Source organism: Mustelus asterias, chromosome 15 (genome assembly GCF_964213995.1).
Source record: "Mustelus asterias chromosome 15, sMusAst1.hap1.1, whole genome shotgun sequence".
NCBI lineage: Eukaryota > Metazoa > Chordata > Chondrichthyes > Carcharhiniformes > Triakidae > Mustelus > Mustelus asterias.
In genome coordinates this window covers 8063782-8089617 of record NC_135815.1, presented here as the reverse complement: position 1 = coordinate 8089617, position 25836 = coordinate 8063782, and the positions used below count along the sequence as shown (strand labels likewise).

Sequence of the window (25836 nt, the reverse complement as noted above, 5' to 3'; positions counted from 1 at the left end):
GAAAACTCCTGGCTTGTTCCTTTCTTACACTCCTGAGGCCAAGGGCTACAAGAAGGTCAAGTTTTCAGTGAGTGACATCACAAGTCCTGATAGTTTAATGAAATTGGTGTTTATTTATGAACTGTACCTGAAGTTCTCAACTGTCAGCCTGATTTGGACCTGCTATCGATAGTAGAAACAGAAAACACAGACTGCAGAGTACAGGAGGATTTACCAAGGTAAAGTGGCAGCCTGCTCTAATACAGCACAGAATGATGATTCAAAAAGAATCAAAATCTTTCCTGTGTTTTTATGAGTGTGGAAACAGCAGTTGCTGCAGTGATCAATGGTGTGGATAAATGGAGTTAACTGGGCTATGAGCCTGTGATGCAGGGGTGTTTTTATTTACTTGAAACTAGGCTATTTCAGTGCATCATTCTAGGGACTAGGCTCTGCTGAGTGTGCCTGTCATAGGATGTATTTATTGACAATGGGAATAAGTTCTTTTTGCCGGTAACATCGAATTTAACCGTGCAGCTATCAGCTCAAGATTTTGTGCAGTGCCTAGTGCTAATGATTCCTATATCTCTGTAACCCTAACTCTTTGCACGTTATCTGCAGGGTCAGTATTCACATGTGGCAATATCACAGGCCACAGCGTCATGAGTTGCTCTGTCTCGGAAATATCACTCGGAAATATCACGATGTGGAAGGAAGTCAAACAAACCAGTGAATGAATTGTTCAGAGAACTTCCCGTTAGAAACCAGATAGAAGGTTTCATTTTTCCATCGGGATACGTACTGAACTAGCTGCTTGTAGACAGGTTAATGATGATGGAGTTATGATTCTGATATAAACAGTACCCCGTGCTGACTTTGAACTGCTACAATCTGATGCCACCTGCAAGATTATTGTTTTGCGTGAGGGATTGAATATCTCCGTATGAGAGCCCAGCTAAGTTGCTTACTACCCTCCTGACAAATGAGGAATATAGGAACAGAAACAGGCCATTTACAAAAACATAAGAACTCGTAGCAGGAGAAGGCCATTCAGTCCCTTGAGCCTGCTCTGCCTGTCAGCAAGATCATGGCTAATCTGATGTAACTCCAACTTCACTTTCCTGTCTGTCTCCCCAAAGTCCTTGACTTCCTTGTCAGTCAAAGATCTGTCTAACTCGGCCTTGAACATATTCAGTTAGCCAGCTTGCTCCTCTATGTGGGAGAGAACTCCAAATGCGAACGGCCCTCTGAAACAAGACGTTTCTTGTCATCTCTGTATTAAATCGGATTAAATCCCCTTGTTTTGGAACCATGCCCACTTGTTCTTGATTTTCCCCGTGAAGGGGGTCGTCAAGTCATTATGGCACAGAAGGAGGCCATTTGGCCCATCAAATCCATGCCCTCTCTCTGTAGAGCAATCCAGTCAGTCCCGTCCTTTGCTCTAGACCTGTAGCCCTGCTAGCTGAGGAGAAATGTCATCTTCGCATCTAGCCTTCAACATCATTCAGCATCTTCAGCTTTTCAGTAAGATCATGGCAGACCTATATCCTAACTCTTTGCACCGCGCTTAGTTTAATATCTCTTAATGTCCTCCACTGGAAAAATCATATCACAAATATAAAATTATCAGTTGAGCTAGCAACTACATCCTTTTCTGGGAGAGAGGTTTCCACATTTCTATCACCCTTTGCTGGAGGAAGTGTTTCCTCACCTTAAAATCAAAGCCAGTTCATTTGGCAGAGAAGTTATGTCTGCTTCTCCTAGACCCCTCCAGCAGTGGAAACTGTTTTCCTCCATCAATCCTAGTGATTTCCTTAAATCTTCAACCAACCACTTTGAACCTTTGATGTTCCGGGACTGCAAGTTTATTTAATCCCTCATAATCAAATTCAACATCCCTTCTTGCATCTGAATGGATGTTGGAGTCTGAGTGTCACTTGTATTTGCCTAAATGTGCTGCACTCCTGATCAGTTTCTGCCTCTATTTGTTCGTCCTTCTCTCACTGGAAGCCCCTTGGTTTTTTTATATCAGCTTGAAACTTCATCTATTTCTGAGAGGAGGGAAAGTTGGAGGAGTGAATCAGGCTGGTCCTCTGCTCTTAGTTCTTGTACAGAAAGTTATTTTGGAAACTAGCTAGGGGATCTTCACAGTAACTTCATTGCAGTGTTAATGTAAGCCTACTTGTGACTAACAAACAAACTTTACTAGCTTGTGTGGGCTTGATTGGGCTTAGCTTTGATAGCTTGATTGAGATGCATTGCCCAAGATCACACATGAAGGATGGAGAGTTGCGCTAGATGTTAGGTCAGCCTGTACATTTGGGACTATACCCAACAATGATCCGGCACCTTCAAGAAAATGACAGAGACAATTGCAGAATGGGTTGGTGGAGGAAAATGATCCCAGAATTTAAGCAGTTCAGAAAAGGGAAAGAAACAGGAATGATGTAAAGCTCTCTCTCAATTGCTGGGAGGATAGAGACGCTATTTGGTGAAGATTACTTTGACTTCAAAAGCTTAGCAGTTCCAATTTACTGAACTAACCTGTAGTGGCAGCACTGGCTGCAGCCTACTCTGGAGCATGTCTGAGATGGTGAGACTGTACATTTATGAGACTGAGGAAGATAACCTGCAAGTCAAGTTTGGCGAGGCCTTGGAGAGGGTGCAAAGGAATGAGGATCTTCAGTTATCATAGAAATCATAGAAACCCTACAGTGCAGAAGGAGGCCATTCGGCCCATCGAGTCTGCACCGACCACAATCCCACCCAGGCCCTACCCCCCACATATTTACCCGCTAATCCCTCTAATTTACGCATCTCAGGGGCAATTTTAACCTGGCCAATCAACCTAACCCGCACATCTTTGGACTGTGGGAGGAAACCGGAGCACCCGGAGGAAACCCACGCAAACACGAGGAGAATGTGCAGACTCCACACAGACAGTGACCCGAGCCGGGAATCGAACCCGGGACCCTGGAGCTGTGAAGCAGCAGTGCTAACCACTGTGCTACCGTGCCGCCCCAACCACTGTGCTACCGTGCCGTGTGGGGAGACTAGAGAAGCTGGAATTGTTTTCAGAAGCACGAAGGTTAAGGGGAGGTTTAATTCTGAGGAGTTTGGATGGAGTAAATCAGGAAAAACTGGCAGGCGGATCAGTCAATGGAGGATATGGGAAAAAGCAAAAGAATCAGAGGGGAGAAGCAGCAACTTATTCCTTTTCTGGAATGCACTACCTGAAGTTTGGTGAAAAGCCGATTCAATAATAAATTTCAGAAGGGAAGTAGATATATCTTGGAATGATGCAGCACAGAAGGAAACCATTTGGCCCATCATGCCTGATTGGCTGTTCAACTAATTGCACTCCCCTGCTCTTTTCCAGAAAAACTGTAAATGTTTTTCCTTCAAACAGTTATCAAATTCTCTTTTGAAAGTTACCATTGAATCTGCTTCCACCGGCCATTTAGGCAATGGGTCCCAGACTGCAGCAACTTGCTGTTTTTATAGACGGGGTTTCCACATGTTGCCTCTGATCTGAGGCTCCTGCTCCTTCTGCTATTGGAACGTCAGTGCATCAGGCATGAAAAGCGAAAAGGTGCAAGGTTACGGGGATAAGGCAAGGGAGTGGGATTGGGTAGGATGCCCTTTCAGAGAGCCAGTGTGCGCTTGATGGGCCGAACGGCCTCCTCTTGCTCTGTAAAGATGCCATGATTCTGTTACTTAAAAAGGCAAAGCTTGTAAGGATGTGTCCAAGCTGATTCTAAAATTGACCAGAGACTGATGGCTAAAGCTGAGCCCAGAGTGTGTTTGTTCGTCAATACCATACGTTCAACCTCAAACTGAACATCTTAATACAGTGTAGGTTCTGATGTACACTTCCGTCCTTTGGGACACACATGGGAAGAAGAACTCTAATTTGAAGTTACCTGTATGCCAAGAGCAGCAACTCTTAGTGTATTACCTGCTGGTGTATTTCTTCATTGCTTTCTATGAGGGATGAATATCCAGCTTGATGTGTCCAGCTCACTCATACAGCACTCTTCCCCCCCCCCCAAATCTCATTCCACTTCAAAGTTGGCATTGGAACCCACATTGGGCTGGTTGTATTTAACCTGAATCCCTACCACTCCTGCTTGGCTGTTGCCTGAATCCCTGCCTCTCCTTTCTTAGCTATTGCCTCCTATTTTATTAATCCTCATCTTGCCCATAGGTGTCTCTATCCTGCAACAGGCTGCAGTTTAATCCGCTAATCCAGTGATCACTTTTACAATGTGGTTTCTCTTGGATTTGTTATCCCTGGTCAGTAGTGGTAAGTGATGCAAGAAGAAGCATCAGGGTGTGGAACCACAGAAAAGTAGCTCTTCCCCTGCCCCAATCTTTTCTTCAGCAGGGTGACTCCACAGACCCTGAGCTTGCATCGTGCTCAGAGTGATGTGTAAGTGTGGAGCAAATTAATCATTGCTGGTCTCTCTGAAGTCCAGCAAGGAAAGCTGTTGGTGTTTAAGTTGCTTCAGTAATGTTTGGCCAAGTTTTATAGCATTCTTGATTTGTTTAAGTATGAAAAACTGCAACTCACTGGGTGACATACAAACTCAGAAGAACCCAAGTTCATTCCCTGATCTATGTTTAAATGAGTTGATCTCTGCCTAGCGTGGACATTGTAATTCACATGATCTCACTGGCGAGCGTGTGTCTGTGTGTGTCTGTGTGTGTCTGTGTGTGTCTGTGTGTGTCTGTGTGTGTCTGTGTGTGTCTGTGTGTCTGTCTGTGTGTGTGTGTGTCTGTGTGTGTCTGCACCTGCTATATAGTTCCCAACTATAACAGGTCGCGCTGTGGTGGTGACCTCAGTACAGTGTTAAAACTAATTCCACTGCAAAGCATGAGGTGACTGGTAATATCCTTTTACCACAACACAGTCTGTTGGAATAGATTTGACTTAATGTGTGAACTATCAACGTACAGTAAGTACGGGGGAGACCTATTCAAGAGGAAAACAAAGGGCAAAGTGAGAATGAGACTAATTTAGCGGATAATGTAAAAGGAAATACAAATATTGATGATCAACTTTGAAAGAGCAAAAAAGGTACTCAAAGAAGGGCTGGACCAACTAGGGACCAAAAAGATATTCTTTTAGAGACAGAGGTATTAATGAGTACATTCTGTTTCAGTTCACTAGAGCAAAGGATGCTGCCAATGTAGCAGCAAAGGGGGAGGCAGTGGTGATACTGGTTAGGATCAAAATGGGCAAAGAGGAGATAGTTAAAAGATTGGCAGTTCTCACAGTAGGTAAGTCACCTGGTCTGGATAGAACGCATCCTAAATTACTGAAGGAAGTGAGGAAACTGTAGAGGCTCCCATTGCAATTTTGCAGTCCGTTGTTGATGTTGGAGTGGTGTCACTCCTGATCGGTAAGGGAATTAGGGGTTATAGGGATCAGGCGGGTAAGTGGAACTGATCCACTTCAGATCAGCCATGATCTTATTGAATGGCGGGGCAGGCTCGAGGGGCTAGATGGCCTACTCCTGCTCCTATTTCTTGTGTTCTTATGTCACAGAACTGAAAGATTGCCAATGGCAGACATGTTTCAAGCAATAGGAGGGGGAGGGCTCTACAACTGTAGGCCAATCAGCCTAACATTGATGGTAGGCACGGTAGCACAGTGGTTAGCACTGCTGCTTCACAGCTCCAGGGACCTGGGTTCGATTCCTGGCTTGGGTCACTGTCTGTGTGGAGTTTGCACATTCTCCTCGTGTCTGCGTGGGTTTCCTCCGGGTGCTCCGGTTTCCTCCCACAGTCCAAAGATGTGCGGGTTAGGTTGATTGGCCATGCTAAAAAATTGCCCTTAGTGTCCTGAGATGTGTAGGTTAGAGGGATTAGTGGGTAAATATGTAGGGATATGGGGGTAGGGCCTGGGTGAGATTGTGGTCGGTACAGACTCGATGGGCCGAATGGCCTCTTTCTGTACTGTAGGGTTTCTATGATTTCTAACTTTGAAATACTGTAATCCAGGGCAAAATTAAAGTCCACACCCATTTGTTCAAGGAAAAGGTTAATTAGGGTTGTAAAGTTGATTTTGTATGTCTGGACTTTATTAGATTTTTGACAAAGTGCTACATAATAGACCTGTTAGCAAAATTAAAACCCACAAGATTAAAGGAAGGGTTGCAGTTTGGGTGCACAATTGACTTGGGACCAAAAGCAGAGAATAATGATGGAATAGATTTTTCAGGTTGGGGGAAGAATGTCCCCAGGGTTTGGTTTTAGGACCACTCTCTCTCTCTCTCTCTCTTTGATAATGGCCTCCATTGGGCATAATGTCAAAGGTCAAAGATGACACAGAACTCAAACATGTAGCAAACAGTGAGGTATATGGGCACAAATCTTTAGATGGTAGAGTTAGTTGAGAAAACTGTTAAAAAGAAATGGGGGTCCTTGGCTTTATTAATAGAAACATGTGGTACACATGCAATGAAACCTTTATAGAATGCTGGTTGGGCTTATTTAGGGTATTGTGTTCAATTCTGAGCACTGCAATTTAGGAGAGGAAGCAAAAAGGATTTACCAGAATTGTACCAAGGAAAGGGACTTCACTTATTTGGAGAGACTGGAGAATCTTGGGTTCTCTTAGGACAAAGAAGGTTAAGAGGAGATTTCACAGAAGTGTTCAAAATCATGAACTGCTTCCAATGGATGAAGGGCTGGTAATCAAAGACTGGATGTTTAAAATGAGCAAAGGATTCAGAGGTGAAGAAAAGGTTTCTCTTTTTTTTGTATGTTTGTTTGTCAACAATTGACTCGAGCAGCAGGCCTGAAACCAAGACCTGAGCAGAGTGGAGAATTTGAGTTGACATCTCATCAATCTGACAGCACAAAGCTGTCCTCTTGGCCACACAGTCCGAGTTTTCCACTCTCGGGAGTTGCAGATTTTAATCTATTCGTGCACTCATTCTTGCTTTCTTTCCTTTCTTTGTCCTCAGGGTAGCCAAAGAGAAGCCCAAACTACAGAGTGTAGCTGGGAAGAGCACTCAGTCAGCCCCTATTCAGCATTCCTTCCTCACCGATGTATCTGATGTGAAAGAGATGGAGAGAGGATTGCTCAGCCTTCTAACCGACTTCCACTCTGGAAAGCTTCAAGCGTTTGGTAAAAGGATCTTTTTGTGTGATTGCAGGATTCTTCAAAGTACATGCTGGGTTGGTTTTTGCTTGACCTTTACCTGATCTGTTCTTCCCTGCACGGAGGCAGTGCAAGTGGAGTTGAGCTTTGTTCAGCAAGAATCCAGCTGGAAACACCTCCACCTGATCAGAAGATTGTCCGTGTGAAAAGTGTGTCCAACCTACCCCATCCTACTCTTTGTTTTATATCAGGATATGACTCCTGGTACATCTCATCTTGACGGTGAATGACAGTAGGCCCTTCTGCTTGGGAGCCATAATTAAGGTCACTCCCGTTTTCCCCCAGCATCCCCACACGCACAGCAATGTTTCAGCTAGGCCACTGGCTAAATCCTGGAAGTACAGGCCCTGTGGCTGAACAGATGTAATAGAAACATAGAAAAACTACAGCACAAACAGGCCCTTCGGCCCCACAAGTTGTGCCGAACATATCCCTACCTTCTAGGCCTACCTATAACCCTCCATCCTATTAAGTCCCATGTACTCATCCAGGAGTCTCTTAAAAGACCCTATTGAGTTTGCCTCCACCACCACTAATGGCAGCCGATTCCACTCGCCCACCACTCTCTGTGTGAAAAACTTCCCCCTAACGTTTCCCCTGTACCTACCCCCCAGCACCTTAAACCTGTGTCCTTTTGTAGCAGCCATTTCCACCCTGGGAAAAAGCCTCTGAGAGTCCACCCGATCTATGCCTCTCAACATCTTATACACCTCTATTAGGTCTCCTCTCATCCTTCGTCTCTCCAAGGAGAAAAGACCGAGCTCCCTCACCCTATCCTCATAAGGCATGCCACTCAATCCAGGCAACATCCTTGTAAATCTCCTCTGCACCCTTTCAATCTTTTCCACATCCTTCCTGTAATGAGGCGACCAGAACTGAGCACAGTACTCCAAGTGGGGTCTGACGAGGGTTTTATATAGCTGCATCATTATCCCCGGACTCCTAAACTCAATCCCTCGATTGATAAAGGCCAGCACACCATACGCCTTCTTTACCACCTCCTCCACCTGCGGGGCCGATTTTAGAGTCCTATGGACCTGGACCCCAAGGTCCTTCTGATCCTCTACCGTACTAAGAGTCTTTCCCTTTATATTGTACTCCTTCAACCCATTTGACCTGCCAAAATGGACCACTACGCATTTATCTGGGTTGAAGTCCATCTGCCACTTCTCCGCCCAGTCTTGCATACTATCTATGTCCCTCTGTAATCTCTTTGCATTTTCAGAAGGCCTTTGCATAAGCGTCTCCTGACTAAGGTCATAGCATATGGATCCAAAGGACGAGTAGCAAAATAGGTAGCAAAAAGTAACTAGAGGACAGAAGTAAGTGTTAAAGATGAAACCAAAAGAGAATGATGGAAAATCTCAGCAGGTCTGGCAGCATCTGTAAGGAGAGAAAAGAGCTGATGCTTCGAGTCCAGACGGCCCTTTGTCAAAGCCCATCCTTTGGGATTTGACAAAAGGTCGTCAGGACTCGAAACGTCAGCTCTTTTCTTTCCTTACAGATGCTGCCAGACCTGCCGAGGTTTTTCCAGCATTTTCTCTTTTGGTTTCAGATTCCAGCATCCGCAATAATTTGCTTTTATTAAGTGTTAAAGGTAATTTGTTAGGCTGGCAGAAGGTGAGGACCAGCATTATACAGGGACTGATACTGGGATCACTCCTCTTCATTATTCACAATGAATTAATTTGGCCCCACTGACCAAGCTGCTCCCGCTTCTAATGTTTCTGTTTTTCCGTTCTTTGCACTTGACCGCTCTGACTGTTGGGGGCTTGCCTGTTTTCTGTGGTCGTCTGCAGGCAACGAGTGTTCCATCGAGCAGATGGAGCACGTGCGTGAGATGCAAGAGAAGCTAGCCCGCCTGCACTTTGACCTCTACAGTGACCTTGACGAGCCAGTGGAGGAGCAGAAGGTCATAGCTCGGGACGTGCACCTGGACAAGTTGCTAACTAACGTAAGTCTCACTGAGCAGTGGCCAACTTCCACCGGGTCTGAGATGTTGGGGCCAAGCAGAGAGGAATGAAAAGAAAGAGCCACTGCGGCCGCAATCTCCTGGTAGCTCAAGCTGATTAATCCACTGAGTGGCTGGACCACAGACCCTTCCAGGTCACTGGTTTGACAGGGCTGGTTAATCTCAATGATTGGATTGATACAATTGGTGCTCTTAAGCTAGGGAAGGAGGCGAATCTTACAGGACTCCTTTTCCTCGGCACCATGGAGCAATGCTACGAGAAATTAGTTTTTAAATTTCATCCACTTTCCCTGGTACAATGCAAGCAATTAGGAGCAAAACCCAACCGGCTCATTCTTGGGGAAGGAAACCTCCCAGTTTGATGTTTTAGCTTTTCTTTCTACTTTGTCTTTTGTTTCAAGCGCTTCCTTTTTTGGGGGCTGCCCCTTTTGATTTGTACCTCAGTTAATTTGATTTAGTTTAATTGTTTTGCCAAAAAGATTGACCTAGTCTGGGCCTATATGTGACTGCTGTCCCACACCCATGTGATTGCCTCTCATCTGCCCTCTGAAGTATCCTAACAAACCACTCACTTGTACCAACCCCTCACAATGCAGTAACTAAAAAAGGTGACTCGCCAACACCGCTACCTTCTCAGGGTGACTAAGGACGGGCAATAAATGCCAAGGTTGCCAGCGACACTGTGCTCAAAGAATGATTTTTTTTATTAAAAAGCAAATCTCCATTGTTCTCCAGTCACAGCTCAAGCTGTTGTCTTAACCACAACCATGTTTGTGTCTTGTGAGCTTTCAGAGATTCCCATCCGATGCTCGGATTGTGAGTGGTATGGTAGCAGAGTGGTGAGCACTGCTGCTTCACAGCACCAGGGACCCGGGTTCGATTCCCGGCTTGGGTCGCTGTCTGTGTGAAGTTTGCACGTTGTCTGCCCCGTGGCTGCGTGGGTTTCCTCCGGGTGCTCTGGTTTCTTCCCACATTCTGAAAGACGTGCTGGTTAGGGTGCATTCACCCGGCGGAGTGTGGCGACCAGGGGAATTTCACAGTAACTTCATTGCAGGGCTAATGTAAGCCTTGCTTGTGACTAATGAATAATCTTTAACTGTGCTGGGAAATAGCCTGATGCCTCTTGCATGCATTGAAAAGGTCACATTTCACTCGCGCTCTGAGACCTTTGAACGGTTTAACCAGAGAGGGTGCAGTAGTTACGAATCTTGTAATCAGACGCTTGCTTTTCTTTTCTCTCCCGCAGTTGGAGGAGCTGAGCTCTTCAATGTATCCTTTACCACCTGTATTGAACTACTTTGAGTAATAATGCAGCAGGACTGAAGAAGGTGGCACCTTTCATGACCTCAGGAGGTCTCTGGGTACTTTCAGAACTTTTACTCTTTTTAAAGGGCAGTTGCTGTTGTAAGCAAGGTCCCACAGACAGCTGTGAGATGATGAGTCCATATAATCCATACTGTTTACGACCTCCCCCACCCTCACCTCTTTCCTCTTTTTGTGGTAGTTAGTTTATTCTCTTTTCCTCTGCCCTGTGGTAGCCACGTGCTATCCAAGATGAATGAGAGGGCAGGCAATATGCTCTCCAACCCTGGTCCATAATGCAGTTAGTCCAGCCGAGGCAGAGGAAACTTCTGTAATCGGTGCATTGCCCCCCGCCCCACACACCCCCCTCGCCCCAACCTCTGCTCGATGGGAATATGAGAGGTGGGATCCGAGACTATGGAGATGGTTCAGGGGTTTGTTTGAGGTGGTGAGCTTTGGATCAAGTCTGAAGAGGGGAGGTTGCAGAATGTCCCCGTGCTGCCTGATCATTGGACCCAGAGAAAGCAAATCCTGGAATCATTCACTGAATCGCACAATACCACAGTGCAAAAGAGGCCCTTCAGCCCATCGAGCCTGCACCGATGCATGAAAGGACCTGACCTGCCCACCTAATCCCACTTGCCAGCACTTGGCCCACAGCCTTGAATGCCACGGCGTGCCAAGTACTCATCCAGGTACTTTTTAAAGGATGTGAGGCATCCTGTCTCCTCCACCCTCCCAGGCAGCACATTCCAGACTGTCAATGCCCTCTGGGTAAAAAGGTTTTTCCTTAACTCCCCGCTAAACCTCCCACCCCTCACTTTTAACTTGTGCCCCCTCGTAACTGACCCTTCAACAAAGGGAAAAGCTGCTCCCGATCCACCCTGTCCATGCCCCTCATTGCTGCTTCCATTCCTATGATCCCAGGACCTGATTGGAGTTGAGATAGAGATCGGCTATGAGTGGCAGGCCAGGCTCAAGGGGTTGAATGGCCTACTCTCAGTCCTGTCATTGGCTCCTCATAAGCATGTGACATGGTACCACGTGGTAAGCAAAAAACGAATTCGTATATAGACATCAAAGATGGGAGAGGGATGGCTGGGAAAGGTGTGGCGTTGGACATATTCACCCTTAACCCACCATTTACTTCAGTCAAAAGCTAAATTTGGCAGATAATCAAGATGTCCCAAGAGCTTCCACCTCCTGAAGAACGGCTGGGAATTCTATGTGTAACACCATGCGAATAGTGATGCACAGTAGCAGTTGACGAGGAAATTGCAGCATGGTGCTTCTTTACGATGGACATTGTTCTCTGGATCTGCTCTTTTGCACTTAATACTTCTCACTGGAGGTTCTGGAAGCCACTTTTGTGAAGATCGGACCAGTTCCCATGGATTATCACTGCTGTTGCTTTGCTGGTTTCACGCCTCTCGCCAACATTTCACCCAGAGAAGCAACTGTTCTCAGGCTTGAGTGTGTTTTGCAAGAATGGGATGAATCAGTTGTATAATAATCAATTGTTGTGTTTAGCTGTACTTGGCAATGTTCCTTCTTGATTTTTTTTTTGTGGGGTGATTGCTGGATGGAATCTGCTGCTATGGGAGGACATGTTGCACCTCGGGGGAGATTCCGAACAGGTCTCCGTGATAATAGCCATAATGGACAATGCCAACGGGCGTCTGGGGAAAGCCGAGGCAAATTGGTGACAGGAAAGTGATGTAGCAGTGGACAGTTTGGAATATTTTATATTGCCAACTGTGGAGATTTTCACTTGGATTGAGACCATCAGACACGAACGTTGGAAGGTCTCATTTTGGGAGGATGCTGTTGAACTGTTTTTCTTCCATTGTTGCGGTCTAAACCGTCCTGCAGAATGTTGCATCCACTGGTGGGATGGGGAACTGCCATTTTCAAGGTTTACCTCTTTCAGATCGCATCCCAACCCAGTTGTAGCCTTCCAAGTGTGGCTGCTTTGCTCCTGTTGACCTGCAAGTGTAGAGCAGCAGCCTGGCCTTGCGGTACAGCCAAGGCGACCTTGCCTTATCCTAAATCACCGCAGCTGCAACCATGGAGATTGTGCCCCGGTTGAATTGTAGAAACATGGTGCTCCGACACAGCACAGTAAGGGTCCCCATGCTGTGCCTGGGTGGGGGAGGGAGGGAGGGAGCAATCAGTGAAGGATTCTCTCAAATCCCACTGCCTGAAACCAAATCAGAGCACCACAAAAAAATCAACTTTGTCAGGTAATGTGCCAAGTACTGATTATGGGTTTAACGGACTGTATAATTTATGTCGATGACTGCTGTTTTAGTGAACAGATTCTGGAGGAGGTGGGAAAGAAATCAAAATCGTGAGTTCTCTGAAATGATTAAGCTCCCGACAAGTGAAAGGACAGGTTTTTAAAGGACTGTCTTGTTTTAAAATGTTAACCTTCCAGCCTCTCCTGTGATACAGTGGCATTCCCTGGCAAAGCCTCTCTAACGGGATCCTTGATCATGCTGCTAAGCTGGAGGTCACTTTGTGTGGAAGTGAAGAGAAGGTGACTCGCTCTCTGCTTTACTTCCCTCCACCTGCCACTCATCCCCTCAAAGCGGACTTTGTGTGACTCTGGCGGGGAGTGGAAGGGTGCAGGAGCAGGGTGAGGCCCGCGAGCGACTGCCACATTGCCCTCTGGTGCTCGCTGGCATCTTCCAGGCTGAATGAATCTGGCGGTTTGCTGGGGCCGGAACTCTAATTTTCTCTCGCTCCATTCCTCAGCATGCTTTACTGAGCTTGCGGGTTGATCCTCTCCAGCAGCACCCGTATGCTGTTGGTGTCACAGTCAAATCCAAGCTTCGTTGCACATTACTATGTTTACAATTCATGCAAGTGCAATTGTGGAAGACTCTCATCTGTCCTAGAATGTGGTGTGTGTGTGAATACCTATCTACACGGATTTGTATAGTATATCTCAAATGTGCCACCTATTTTATTTAAAAGTGCAGTGTGCATATCAGTATTCTTTTAATTTTCTGTACGGTGATCCTTTTTGACTTGAAAAACTTGCCCAACGACAAGCAATCTTAAACGGAGGTCACCTGGCAGATTGACCACTGCCAATCTTGAACTCAGCCTGGCCAATGAAAGGTTCTAGCTGCAGAAAACCTGAAGCTTGGTGCTTGCCGCTCCCTCCTTGCAGCTTAGACACGACAAGGAGGTGCAGTGATCACCAGTCTGCTTGCTGGGTGAAGTGCAGGCAGGGTTTGCGGCCTGATCCATGCAGCACTGCTCACGCTGCTTTGATTCTTGTGCATTCTCGCTGTCTGTATGCTCATACCAGATTATTGCATAATGAAGCAGTAAAATTAAATGTGTTTGACTGTCCTTTTTGACTTTTATCTTTGGCTGTTTGTGTCTTCACCCAGTGCACGAGACCAAACCATTGTAGCATGTGGGTCAAACTACAGCAACTTGTATTTAATGTAGTTGAATGTTAGGGAGTTGCTGGCACACTGGCATGCAGAATGTATAACCAAAACATCACAGTCTAGCTTTTTCTCCTCCTGGATGCTGCCTGTTCTGGGTGTTTCCAACATTTCCTCTTACTTCTAATTCCCTGAAGGTTTAAATTTTGCTAAACTACAATTCGGCTTTGTTGTCTTAAATCGTAGAATCCCTACCGTACAGAAGGAGGTCATTCGGCCCATCGAGTCTGCGCCTCTAACCCCATGTATTTACCCTGTGAGTGCCCCTGACATTAATGGTCAATTTAGCATGGCCAATCAACCTAACCCGTACATCTTTGGAGTGTGGGAGGAAACCGGAGCACCCGGAGGAAACCCACACAGACACGGGGAGAACGTGCAAACTCCACACAGACAGTGACCCAAGACCGGAATTGAACCCAGGTCCCTGGCGCTGTGAGGCAGCAGTGTTAACCACTATGGCTCCGGGCCGGAGACAGATGCTTGGGTCATGGAGCATTGTGTTATTGTTCCATGTGGTATAATATTCTGGTCCTTATATGGTATGCTATGGCTTATCAAGAGCAGCAACAGGTGAAATGTGAGACTAATATGAGGAATATCGCTAAAGATTTTCATCTTGCACTCATCAGGACAAACACATGAATGCCAAATTTCGAACAATCACTATATCTTATGACAGGGTAAAAGGTTGATTGGGAAGTCAGCTCTGGCTGATGTTGCCATGGAGAAAACAACGGTGAACTATCAGCTCCCCAAGTTCCTGGGTAATTTCTAAAAAGACACATGGTTTGAACATATTCCTTTTGGTTGCAGAGAATAGGTCCCTTCTTGCAAGTGTAAATGAGCTGTGTTATGAGCTCAACTGATTATCTGAAATTGATTGTTAGCGTAGCTATTAGCACACCCAGGACTCTTCATCAGGTGCTGCCCTATCACAGACACGTGCCAAACACTTGTTTACTTTGGGTTTTGCAAGCGTAGGCTGATTGAGCATAGTTTGTACTCTGCTTATTACGAACAATTATAGGAAGATGCTGTTTGATTCTATCAGCCAATTGTTGGGCCATATGCATTAGTTATATTTTAAAAGCATATGCGGATGTCACAGAACTTATTAAAATTAAGTTGCTTTGGGTACTTACCATATTTTGGAAGGAAGAAGAAGCAATGAGGATATAAACTCGATAGAAAGGCACCAGAGGGTTTCCCAGAGTCATAACTCATTCGGCTCACCGTGTCAGCTGGCTTTCTGAAAGAAATATCTGATTAGTCCCCAAAGCTCTGCAAGTTTTCATAGAATCATTGAATCTACAGTGCAGAAGGAGGCCATTCGGCCCATCGAGCCTGCACCAATGACAATCCCACCCAGCTCCCATCTCTGTAACCCCACATATTTACCCTCATAATCCCCTGACACTAAGGGGCAACCTAACCCGCACATTGTTGGATTGTGGGAGGAAACCGGAGTACCCGGAGGAAACCCATGCAGACACGGGGAGAACGTGCAGACTCCGCACAGACAGTGATCCAAGCCAGGAATAGACCCCGGTCCTTGGCGCTGTGAGGCTGGTAGTCATGATGTGGAGATGCCGGCGTTGGACTGGGGTAAGCACAGTAAGAAGTTTAACAACACCAGGTTAAAGTCCAACAGGTTTATTTGGTAGCAAAAGCCACACAAGCTTTCGGAGCTCCAAGCCCCTTCTTCAGGTGAGTGGGAATTCTGTTCACAAACAGAGCATATAAAGACACAAACTCAATTTACATGAATAATGGTTGGAATGCGAATACTTACAACTAATCAAGTCTTTAAGAAACAAAACAACGTGAGTGGAGAGAGCATCAAGACAGGCTAAAAAGATGTGTATTGTTTCCAGACAAGACAGCCAGTGAAACTCTGTGGGGGTTACAAATAGTGTGACATGAACCCAATATCCCGGTTGAGGCCGTCCTCGTGTGTGCGGAACTTGGCTATCAGTTTCTGCTCAGCGACTCTGCGCCGTCGTGTGTCGCGAAGGCCGCCTTGGAGAACGCTTACCCGAATATCAGAGGCCGAATGCCCGTGACCGCTGAAGTGCTCCCCAACAGGAAGAGAACAGTCTTGCCTGGTGATTGTCGAGCGGTGTTCATTCATCCGTTGTCGCAGCGTCTGCATAGTTTCCCCAATGTACCATGCTTCGCGACATCCTTTCTTGCAGCGTATCAGGTAGACAACGTTGGTCGAGTTGCAAGAGTATGTACCGTGTACCTGGTGGTACCCTGCCACAGCAACCTCTGCATGACGTGCTGGATCATCGACACAGATGCCATCATCTCACGTGAGAACACCATCCACCAGGTACACGGTACATACTCTTGCAACTCGGCCAACGTTGTCTACCTGATACGCTGCAAGAAAGGATGTCCCGAGGCATGGTACATTGGGGAAACTATGCAGACGCTGCGACAACGGATGAATGAACACCGCTCAACAATCACCAGGCAAGACTGTTCTCTTCCTGTTGGGGAGCACTTCAGCGGTCACGGGCATTCGGCCTCTGATATTCGGGTAAGCGTTCTCCAAGGCGGCCTTTGCGACACACGACAGCGCAGAGTTGCTGAGCAGAAACTGATAGCCAATTTCCGCACACACGAGGACGGCCTCAACCGGGATATTGGGTTCATGTCACACTATTTGTAACCCCCACAGAGTTTCACTGGCTGTCTTGTGTGGAGACAATACACATCTTTTTAGCCTGTCTTGATGCTCTCTCCACTCACGTTGTTTTGTTTCTTAAAGACTGGATTAGTTGTAAGTATTCGCATTCCAACCATTATTCATGTAAATTGAGTCTGTGTCTTTGTATGCTCTGTTTGTGAACAGAATTCCCACTCACCTGAAGGAGGGGCTTGCAGCTCCGAAAGCTTGTGTGGCTTTTGCTACCAAATAAACCTGTTGGACTTTAACCTGGTGTTGTTAAACTTCTTGCTGTGAGGCACCAGTGCTAACCACTGTGCCGCCCCACGCCTCTTTTTAAGCATACAATTCTCTCAAAGTGAGAGAGCTGACGGCTAAAAGAAAATAAAAAGGCGAATGGTACATTGGGTTTTATAATTAGAAGAACAGAATGAGGAGGAAATCATTGCAGATGAGCAGTTTCACATGTTTGATTACAGAACGGAATTTAAGACCACTGACATTTCTGCAGCATTGGATCTACCAGAAGGACGTTAGGGATGGAGAAACTGGAGTTATGAGGGGAGACATTGCAATACTGGGACTACTTCCACTGCAGCTGAAACCCTTTCCCCCAAAGTTCCCTGTCTGCTCATCGATATCACTGACTGTTTCCAGCAGTATTACAACACACAACATTGTGGGAGTACCGTGCCCAGCTCAGGTCTCCATATTCTAAAAAGGATATTGAGGTGCTGGAGGAGGTGCAAAAGAAAAGGATTGGGGCAAGGTTCTTATGGATACCAGATCTGTGAGCTCATACAAGCATAGGCCCTTTCCTCTGTAAAAGAGGAAGCTGAACGGAGGCCTAATGGAGGTCTTTAGGATTTGAAGGTGGATTCAGAGGATAGAGATGGAGAAAATGCTTTCACCTGTGCGGCAGTTCAAACTTGAGGGTCAGAAATATGATAGTCATATTGGGATTGGGGCAATATGAAGATAATGGAGGGGTGGGAGATTGGAACTGGGATGGGATTTGGACTGGGATGGGAGGTTGGAACTGGGATGAGGGATTTGGACCAGGATGGGAGGTTGGAACTGAGATGGGAAGTTGGAACTGGGATTTCACCATAAATATTTTGTAGGCATTTGCTAGTTTTAAATAAAAATGAAATTTAAAGTTTTTGGTTTCTTTATCTACTCTCCCCTTTATTTCTCATTCCTTTGGTTTGCACTGCCTGACAACATAGTGGATCTTGGTGAAATAAACCTGTTGGACTTTAACCTGGTGTTGTGAGACTTCTTACTGTGCCCACCCCAGTCCAACGCCGGCATCTCCACATCATAACATGGTGGATCAACAGGTTCATTAGCAACTTTCAAAAGAGAATTAGATATACACTTAAAGGTAATTAGATATACACTTAAAAAAAGGGGAAAAGTTGCCAGATGTTTGAGTGAATAACAGATCTATGAAGCGAGTGGACAGTTTCCGAGTCTCGGAATTATTCAGGTTCAGCTATTAAAGAAAGACTAGTGGTTATACAAGCACCTTTCACAACCTGCCCAGGCCCAACAAGCTTTCCAGCTATCAAAACACTGTTTGAAATGTAGTCACTGAGTAAATATTGTCTAGGTCATCGGGAATAGCTTGGAAATCCTGCTATGTGATCATTTTACATCCATCTGCGACAACAGGCCTGGGCCTCAATTTAATGCCTCATCTAAAAGATGTCACCTCTGACAGTGTAGCTTTCCCTTTGCACTGCACTAGAACATCGGCCTAGATTTCTTACTCGTGTCTCTGGACTGGGACTTCAACCCATTATCTTCTGACTTAGGGATGAAAGTGCTACCCAGTGCTTTTTTTTCATTTGTGGGACATAGGCGTCGCTGGCTGGGCCAGCATTTATTGCCCATCCCTAGTTGCCCTTAGAGGGCAGTTGAGAGTCAACCACATTGCTGTGGCTCTGGAGCCACATGTAGGCCAGACCAAGTAAGGACAGCAGATTTCCTTCCCTAAAGGACATTAGTGTGCCATGGCTGATGCTGCACTTAGGGAACCCATTATAGAGGGGGAGGGGAAAGTCCACCAGGGCTCCAGCTCCTGACCCCTCGCCATCCCTGTTTTAATAACCTCTGGGTGAAAAGGTAGTCGTGGTTCTTTGAATTGCATTCCTCCATAGAAGGAATGTTCACTTCTTACATCTTAAGTACTGCGCTGGAGGAGACTTGGTTCACCAGCAACTGAGTCCCGGCAGGAGGGTAATGAATTCTTGAGAGGCTGCATGGAAGAAGCACCAACAATCTGCTTTACTCCCGGTCCAACGCTGAGTCCAGCACGAGACCATGCAGACCAGAACAACCGAGCCTACAATCCAGTGGAAATCCAGTCCCGGGAGATCCCCTGAACAATCCAAGAGGATTGGTAACCCCATTCAAGAAGGAATACTCAAGTTGGGATTCCCACTCCTCAACATCAACAGGGTGAGATGGTGGCTCAGTGGTTAGCACTGCTGCCTCACAGTGCCAGGGACCCAGGTTCAATTCATGGCTTGGGTCACTGGAGTTTGCATGTTCTCCCCATGTCTGTGTGGATTTCCTCCGGTTGCTCCGGTTTCCTCCCACAGTCCAAAGATTTGCAGGTTAGGAGGATTGACCATGCTAAAATTGCACCTTAGTGTTCCAAGATGTATAGGTTAGGTGGATTAGCAAGGTAAATATGTGGGGTTGTGTGATAGGGCCTGGGTGGGATTGTTGTCGGTGCAGGCTCGATGAGCCAAATGGCCTCCTTCTGCATTGTAGGGATTCTATGATCATCCAGTTGTTCTTGCCAGAGGTAACTAAATTTGGGGAGGGTGGTTGAAAAGTGGAACCAAGCTGGTCCTCAGTGGCCACAGGATCGAGAGTGACTCGCCTCCACTCTGATTCAATGTGTCCTGAGATGCTGATTAAGCCCAATGTGAGAACTGCAGATTCAGCCCCATGTGGGGCGAGTTGTATTTGAAGTGTTGGGTCGATGGATTGCTTGGAGGTTTGTGCACTCCAACCGGTGACTCAACTTCACCTCTGCATACCCCCGAGGAAGTGTCTCGATGTTCTGGGTGCCTTCCTGAATGAGCAGCACTGTTGAGGGGGAGGTGCCCAGATTCCCGAGCTAGAATGTTGATGCAGCAGTCAGGCAAGTCATTGTTGGAATTGTCCATGACGGTCCTGAGCTTCTAGGTCCCAAACTTCAGCCGAAGAGGCTTGTGCATGATTTTGTTTTTAAATGAGGAGTGGTCGTTGCATGTCAGTCTTGGCAGACAGGATCTTGGTCCAATGGCAAGGGATTTCTGGTTCACTAATGTCCTTTCGAAGAGGAAATCTGCCATCCTTACTGGTCTGGCCTACATGTGACTCTGGTGCAACGGCAATGTGGTTGACTTTCAACTGCCCTCTGAAACGGCTAAGCAAGCCATTCAGTTCAAGGGCAGCTAGGGATGGGCAATAAATGTTGGCCAGCCAGGGAAGCCCATGTTCTACAAATGAATAAAAAGAAATTTCCAAGAGGACTGGGGGCTGGGCTGGGCTGTGAGACATTACCACAGTCTGTGCATGATCATAGCTGTGCAGAATGGATGAAGTAATGCTGAGGGGACCTCATTACTGAGGATCCAAAGCTTTGCAACGAATCAACGCTCATGGGGAGAAGAGAGAACGAAAGGATCCGACCAGAAACCAACTTGCCTTTCACAGAATTGTACTGTACAGTGCAGAGGGTGGCCATTCGGCCCATGCTGCCTGTGCTGGCTCTCAGAACAATCTATCCACTTAGTCCCATTGCCCTGACACATTCTCCACAGCTCTGCAAATCTTCCCTTTTGGCACAGTGGTTAGCACTGCTGCCCCATAGGGACCTGGGTTCGATTCCCGGCTTGGGTCACTTGTCTGCGGAGTCTGCACATTCTTGCCGTGTCTGCGTGGGTTTCCTCTGGGTGCTCCGGTTTCCTCCCACAATCTGAAAGATGTGCTGGTTAGGTGCATTGGCCATGCTAAATTCTCTCTCAGTGTACCCGAACAGGTGCCGGAGTGCGGCGACTCGGGGATTTTCACAGTAACTTCATTGATTTGATTTGATTTGATTTATTATTGTCACACGTATTAACATGCAGAGAAAAGTATTGTTTCTTGCGCGCTATACAGACAAAACATACCGTTCATCGAGAAGGAAATGAGAGAATGCAGGATGTAGTCTAACAGTCATAGCTAGGGTGTAGAGAAAGATCAACTTAATGCGAGGTAGGTCCATTCATGTTTCTATCCTGGATGAGTACATGGGACTTAATAGGATGGAGGGTTATAGGTAGGCCTAAAAGGTAGGGATATGTTCGGCACAACTTGTGGGGCCAAAGGGCCTGTTTTGTGCTGTAGTTTTTCTATGTTTCTAAAAGTCTGATGGCAGCAGGGAAGGAGCTGTTCTTGAGTTGGTTGGTACGTGACCTCAGACTTTGCAATGTTAGTGTAAGCCTACTTGTAACACAATAAATAAACTTTGTGATTATATCTCCAAATCACTTGGGAAAGTCACTATGGAATCTGCTCCGACTGGCCCCTCTGAGGCAGTGCAATCCGCATTTCAGCAAAACAATTTAATGCCAGTCTTTATCTCCGTTGTTTGAATTGGGCAGAGAATGTGTTGCTGTCGAGAAGTCAGTGCTTTGCCCCTGGGAGGCTGGAGTGTCGGCTGAGAGAGGTTGCCTGGAAAATCACCTGCCACATTGAGCTTCACGTGTGTTGAGTTGCCCTGGTGATCTGACTTGCACACAGACACACACACACTCGGCTTAAAGTGCAGAGGAACAGCTGCAGAAAGGGTAAGAAATCGAAGTTTGTGACTCAGCTTTCCTGACTTAAACCATCAACAAAAGAGTTGAGTTTCTTTCGCGAGCTTTTTGTTGCTTGGTGGGGTGTCTGAAACACGCCAAACCGGAGCAAATTGCCCAGAATGTGAGCTCAAGTGGGTGGAACTCAGGAAACAAATTCCTTATACGCTTCTCGATTTTTGAGTTTGTGTCGTGAGTGAGTGAACTTCAATCAGAAATAAGTGGAAAATTCAAATCTGGCTCATTTGTGGCGATCGTTATAAGAATAATCATTTTCTCTTTGAATCTGCGTTGTGGCAAAGGGGGAGTGTTTCTGGCTGGAAAGTTAATCAAACAGGAAGTGCAAATCACAGCCGATGTGACAGGCTAGTGCCATCAGCCCCACTACCTTAAAACTTTGTGCTTTAAATCTAAATTTAATATAAATAAAAACACGGTGGCACAGTGGTTAGCACTGCTGCCTCACAGCACCAGGGACTCGGGTTCAATTCCGGCCTCGGATCACTGTGTGGAGTTTGCACGTTCTCCCCGTGTCTGCATGGGTTGCCTCCGGGTGCTCCGGTTTCCTCCCAAACTCCAGAGATGTGAGGGCTAGGTTGATTGGCCATGCTAAATTGACCCTAGTGTCAGGGGATTAACAGGGTAAATATGCGGGGTTTTGGGGATACGGCCTGGGTGGGATTGTGGTTGGTGCAGACTCGATGGGCCGAATGGCCTCCTTCTGCACTGTAGGGATTCTATAAGACAATAATTCCACCTCAGCCGGAGTATTGTGTCCAGTTCTGGGCGCCACACCTTTTAGAAAGGATTTGAAAGCATTAGAGAGGGTGCAGAAAATGTTCACAAGTTGAGGCACTTCAATTATAGAATTATAGAATCTTTGGAATTCTCTTCCCCAGAGGATTGTGGATGCTCTATCATTGAATATATTTAAGGCTGATATTATCAGATATTTGAACTCTTTGGAATTAAAGGTAAAGTCATCATAGTCCCAGGTGACCATAGGCTGCTCTCCCCTTTGAGGGGGAGGGCTGACTGGTGATGATTTAACCTGAGGATCAGCACACCACAGCCGAGGGGCAAGGTTGAGAAGGCAGGGCGTTCATGAATAATCTCAGCTGGTACGGGAATTGGACTCATGCTGTTGGCATCAGTCTGCATCACTAACTAGCTGTCCAGCCAACTGAGCTAAACTGACCTCTAACTCCCTTGGAATTAAGGGATATGGGAAGAGAACGGGAAAATGGAGTTGATGCAGTAGATAGGCCATGATCACACTAAAAGGAGGAGCAGACTCGAAGGCCGTCTGGCCTCCTCCTGCCCCTATATGCTCATAATGACTGGGCTGACACTGCTTACTGCTGTACTCATACTGGGTTGATCAGAAGGCTCTGTGTTTAATCCCAGGCACTGGGGTGAGTGAGTGCATGGAGAGATTGGACTTGTTGGTGATTCCCCTGTGGTAGGGGAAGTTGGCAGGTTGGCACCCACTCTCACTGTAGTTTTGTGAGAAGTTGCCTTTTTAAAAATTCATTTGTGGGACATGGGCATCGCTGGCTGGCCAGCATTTATTGCCCATCCCTAGTTGCCCTTGGAGAGCAGTTGAGAGTCAACCACATTGCTGTGGCTCTGGAATCACATGTAGGCCAGACCAGCTAAGTACGGCAGATTTCCTTCCCTAAAGGACATTAGTGAGCCAGATAGGTTTTTCCGACAATCGACAATGGTTTCATGGTCATCAGTAGATTCTTAATTCCAGATATCTTTTATTGAATTTAGACTCCATCACCTGCCATAGCAGGATTTGAACCCGGATCCCCAGAACATTAGCTGAGATTCTGGATTAATAGTCTAATGATAATACCACTAGGCCATTGCCTCCCCATTGCCTTGCCTCCAGGAGAAAGATGACAGAACAAACAAACTTGAAAATGACTTTGAAATTGTCCCTTCACTGTCTGCTGTGTCCTGACTGATGGTGGTCTAGTGGTAATGTAGATGGACTAGTAATTCAGGGCTCACGCTAATGTTCTGGAGGCTAGGGTTCAAATCCCACCATGGCAGCTGGTGGAGTTTAACTTCAATTAATAAATCTGGAATATAAATCTCAGTGATGGTAACCATCATTGATTGTTGGAAAAACCCATCTGATTCACCAATGTCCTTTAGGGAAGGAAATCTGCCGTCCTTACCTGGTCTGGCCTACATGTGACTCCAGAGTCACAGCAATATGGTTGACTCTTAACCACCCTCTGAAATGCTTGCCAGCCACTTGGTTCAAGGGCAATTAGGGATGGGCAATAATTGCAGTAATACCCACATCCAATTAAAAATATATATATTGAGCGACCCGTTGGTGGGAAGTGAGGATCTTGGCAATCCTGAGATTAAACCAACTGCAAAGATAAACTCTAAGGAATGAGAACAGAGACAGATCTGTGAGCATTCTCCTGTTTGCCAATTTCCCCTTCTGCAGGACTGGCCTGAGACATAACCCTGAGTGAGTATGTGAGATCAGTCGGGCAGCTTTATGAGATCAGCTTTATGATGGGGCAATTGCCTTTCCCAGAGGACAAATTCTTCCTTAACTCCTGCATTCTCTTCCCCGGAAGTGTAGCCTCTGCTACTGGATGAGGACGTTGATGACCCACAGTAGACCACCCAGCCAGTAGACAGCTACCCAAACTCACTGAGAGTCAAGCTGGGTATCTTGCCAATTCTTCATTTACGAGCCTCAATCTCAAAGAGCTATTTGACCTGGGGGTGTGTCACATTATGCCTGAGCTTGGCCTTTTTGCTCTTCCAACATTATTCACTGGAGGAAAAAGTGTTTGGGCTTTAAGCAAAGGTCACAATGGAGGGGAAGGTGGAGGTTGGTGGGTGTGGGGGGATGGTGTGTAGGGGGGCACAGCTTTAGTGTTGCTGCTGGTATTGTCACATCAGCCCCATGGTGTAAATGGGCCGGTCACACTACCCCACATTTCCCACACCTGAGCTTTTTTAGCGAGTCAAAGAACAAAGAACAAAGAAATTTACAGCACAGGAACAGGCCCTTCGGCCCTCCAAGCCCGCACTGACCATGCTGCCCGATTGAACTAAAGCCCCCTACTCTTCGGGGACCATATCCCTCTAATCCCATCCTATTCATGTAATTGTCAGGAAGCCCCTTAAAAGTCACTATCGTATCTGCATGTCATGGATTGTGTTCTGAAGGAGAAAATGAATCTTCACTTGCAGAGGCAAGGTTTGATCAGAGACAGTCTGCATGGCTTTGTCAGAGAGAGATCAGACCTAACAAATCTGATTGAATGTTTTTCGAGGAGGTGATCAGGTATGTAGTTGAGGGTTGTGCTGTGGATGTATCCATGAAATCTATGGAATTTAGCAAAGCCTTTGACAATGCCTCACATGGAAGGCTTGTAAAGAAGGTAATTACACATGGGATCCAGGGTAACTTGACAAACTGAATCCAAAACTGGCTTAGTGCTAGGAAACAGGGGGTGGTGGGAGGAGGCTGTTTGTGTGACTGGAGGCCGGTGTCCAGTGGCGTACCACAGGGATCAGTGCTGGGTCCCTTATTGTTCATGAGATATATAAACGATATAGATGAGAATGTGGAGGGGGTGATAAGTAATTTTGCGGATGACACAAAGATTGGCAGGGTGGGTAATACTGAGGAAGAAGGTCTTACATTGCAGGAAGATATAGACAGGTTGGTCAGATGGGCAGATCTGTGGCAGATGGAATTTAACCCTGAAAAGTGTGAGGTGATGCACTTTGGAAGGAGTAACAAGACAGGAGAGTACTCAATTAATGGCAGGACATCCGGAAGCTCAGAGGAACAGAGGGATCTTGGGGTGCTTGTCCACAGATCCCTGAAGGCGGCAGGACAGATTAATAGGATAGTTAAGAAGGTATATGGGACACATGCCTTTATCAGTGGTGGCATCAATTATAAGTGCAAGGAGGTTATGATGAAGCTGTACAGAGCATTAGTTAGGCCACAGCTGGAGTGCTGTGTGCAGTTCTGGTTGCCACACGATAGGAAGGATGTGACTGCACTGGAGGAGGTACAGAGGAGATTCACCAGGATGTTGCCTGGGATGGAGCATTGAGCTATAAGGAGAGACTGGATAGGCTTGGATTGTTTTCTTTAGAGCAGAGAAGGCTGAGGGGGGACATGATTGAGGTGTATAAGATTATGAGGAGTATGGATAGGGTGAGCAGGGAGCAACTATTCCCCTTGGTTGAGGGGTCAATAATGAGGGGGCATAGTTTTAAGGTGAGGGGCAGGAGGTTTAGAGGGAATTTGAGGAAAAATTCTTTCACACAGAGGGTGATGGGAGTCTAGAACGCACTGCCTGGGAGGGTAGTAGAGTGGGAAACCTCACAACCTTTAAAAAGTACCTGGAAGAGCTCTTGAAATG

General features: G+C 46.4%; 1 protein-coding gene across 2 annotated transcripts in view; it reads left to right on the top strand.

The window, feature by feature from the left end:
- ccdc28a (coiled-coil domain containing 28A) overlaps positions 1-14123 on the top strand; it is a 31044-nt gene extending 16921 nt beyond the window's left edge. For both annotated transcript variants that reach the window (XM_078229432.1, XM_078229433.1), the window contains exons 3-6: positions 6954-7117; positions 8950-9104; positions 10369-10391; positions 11577-14123. In XM_078229432.1, the coding sequence (XP_078085558.1) occupies positions 6954-7117; positions 8950-9104; positions 10369-10391; positions 11577-11631 (397 nt within the window). In that variant the 3' untranslated portion in view covers positions 11632-14123. The remainder of the gene's footprint in view (positions 1-6953; positions 7118-8949; positions 9105-10368; positions 10392-11576) is intronic.
- Positions 14124-25836: the final 11713 nt, after the last annotated feature.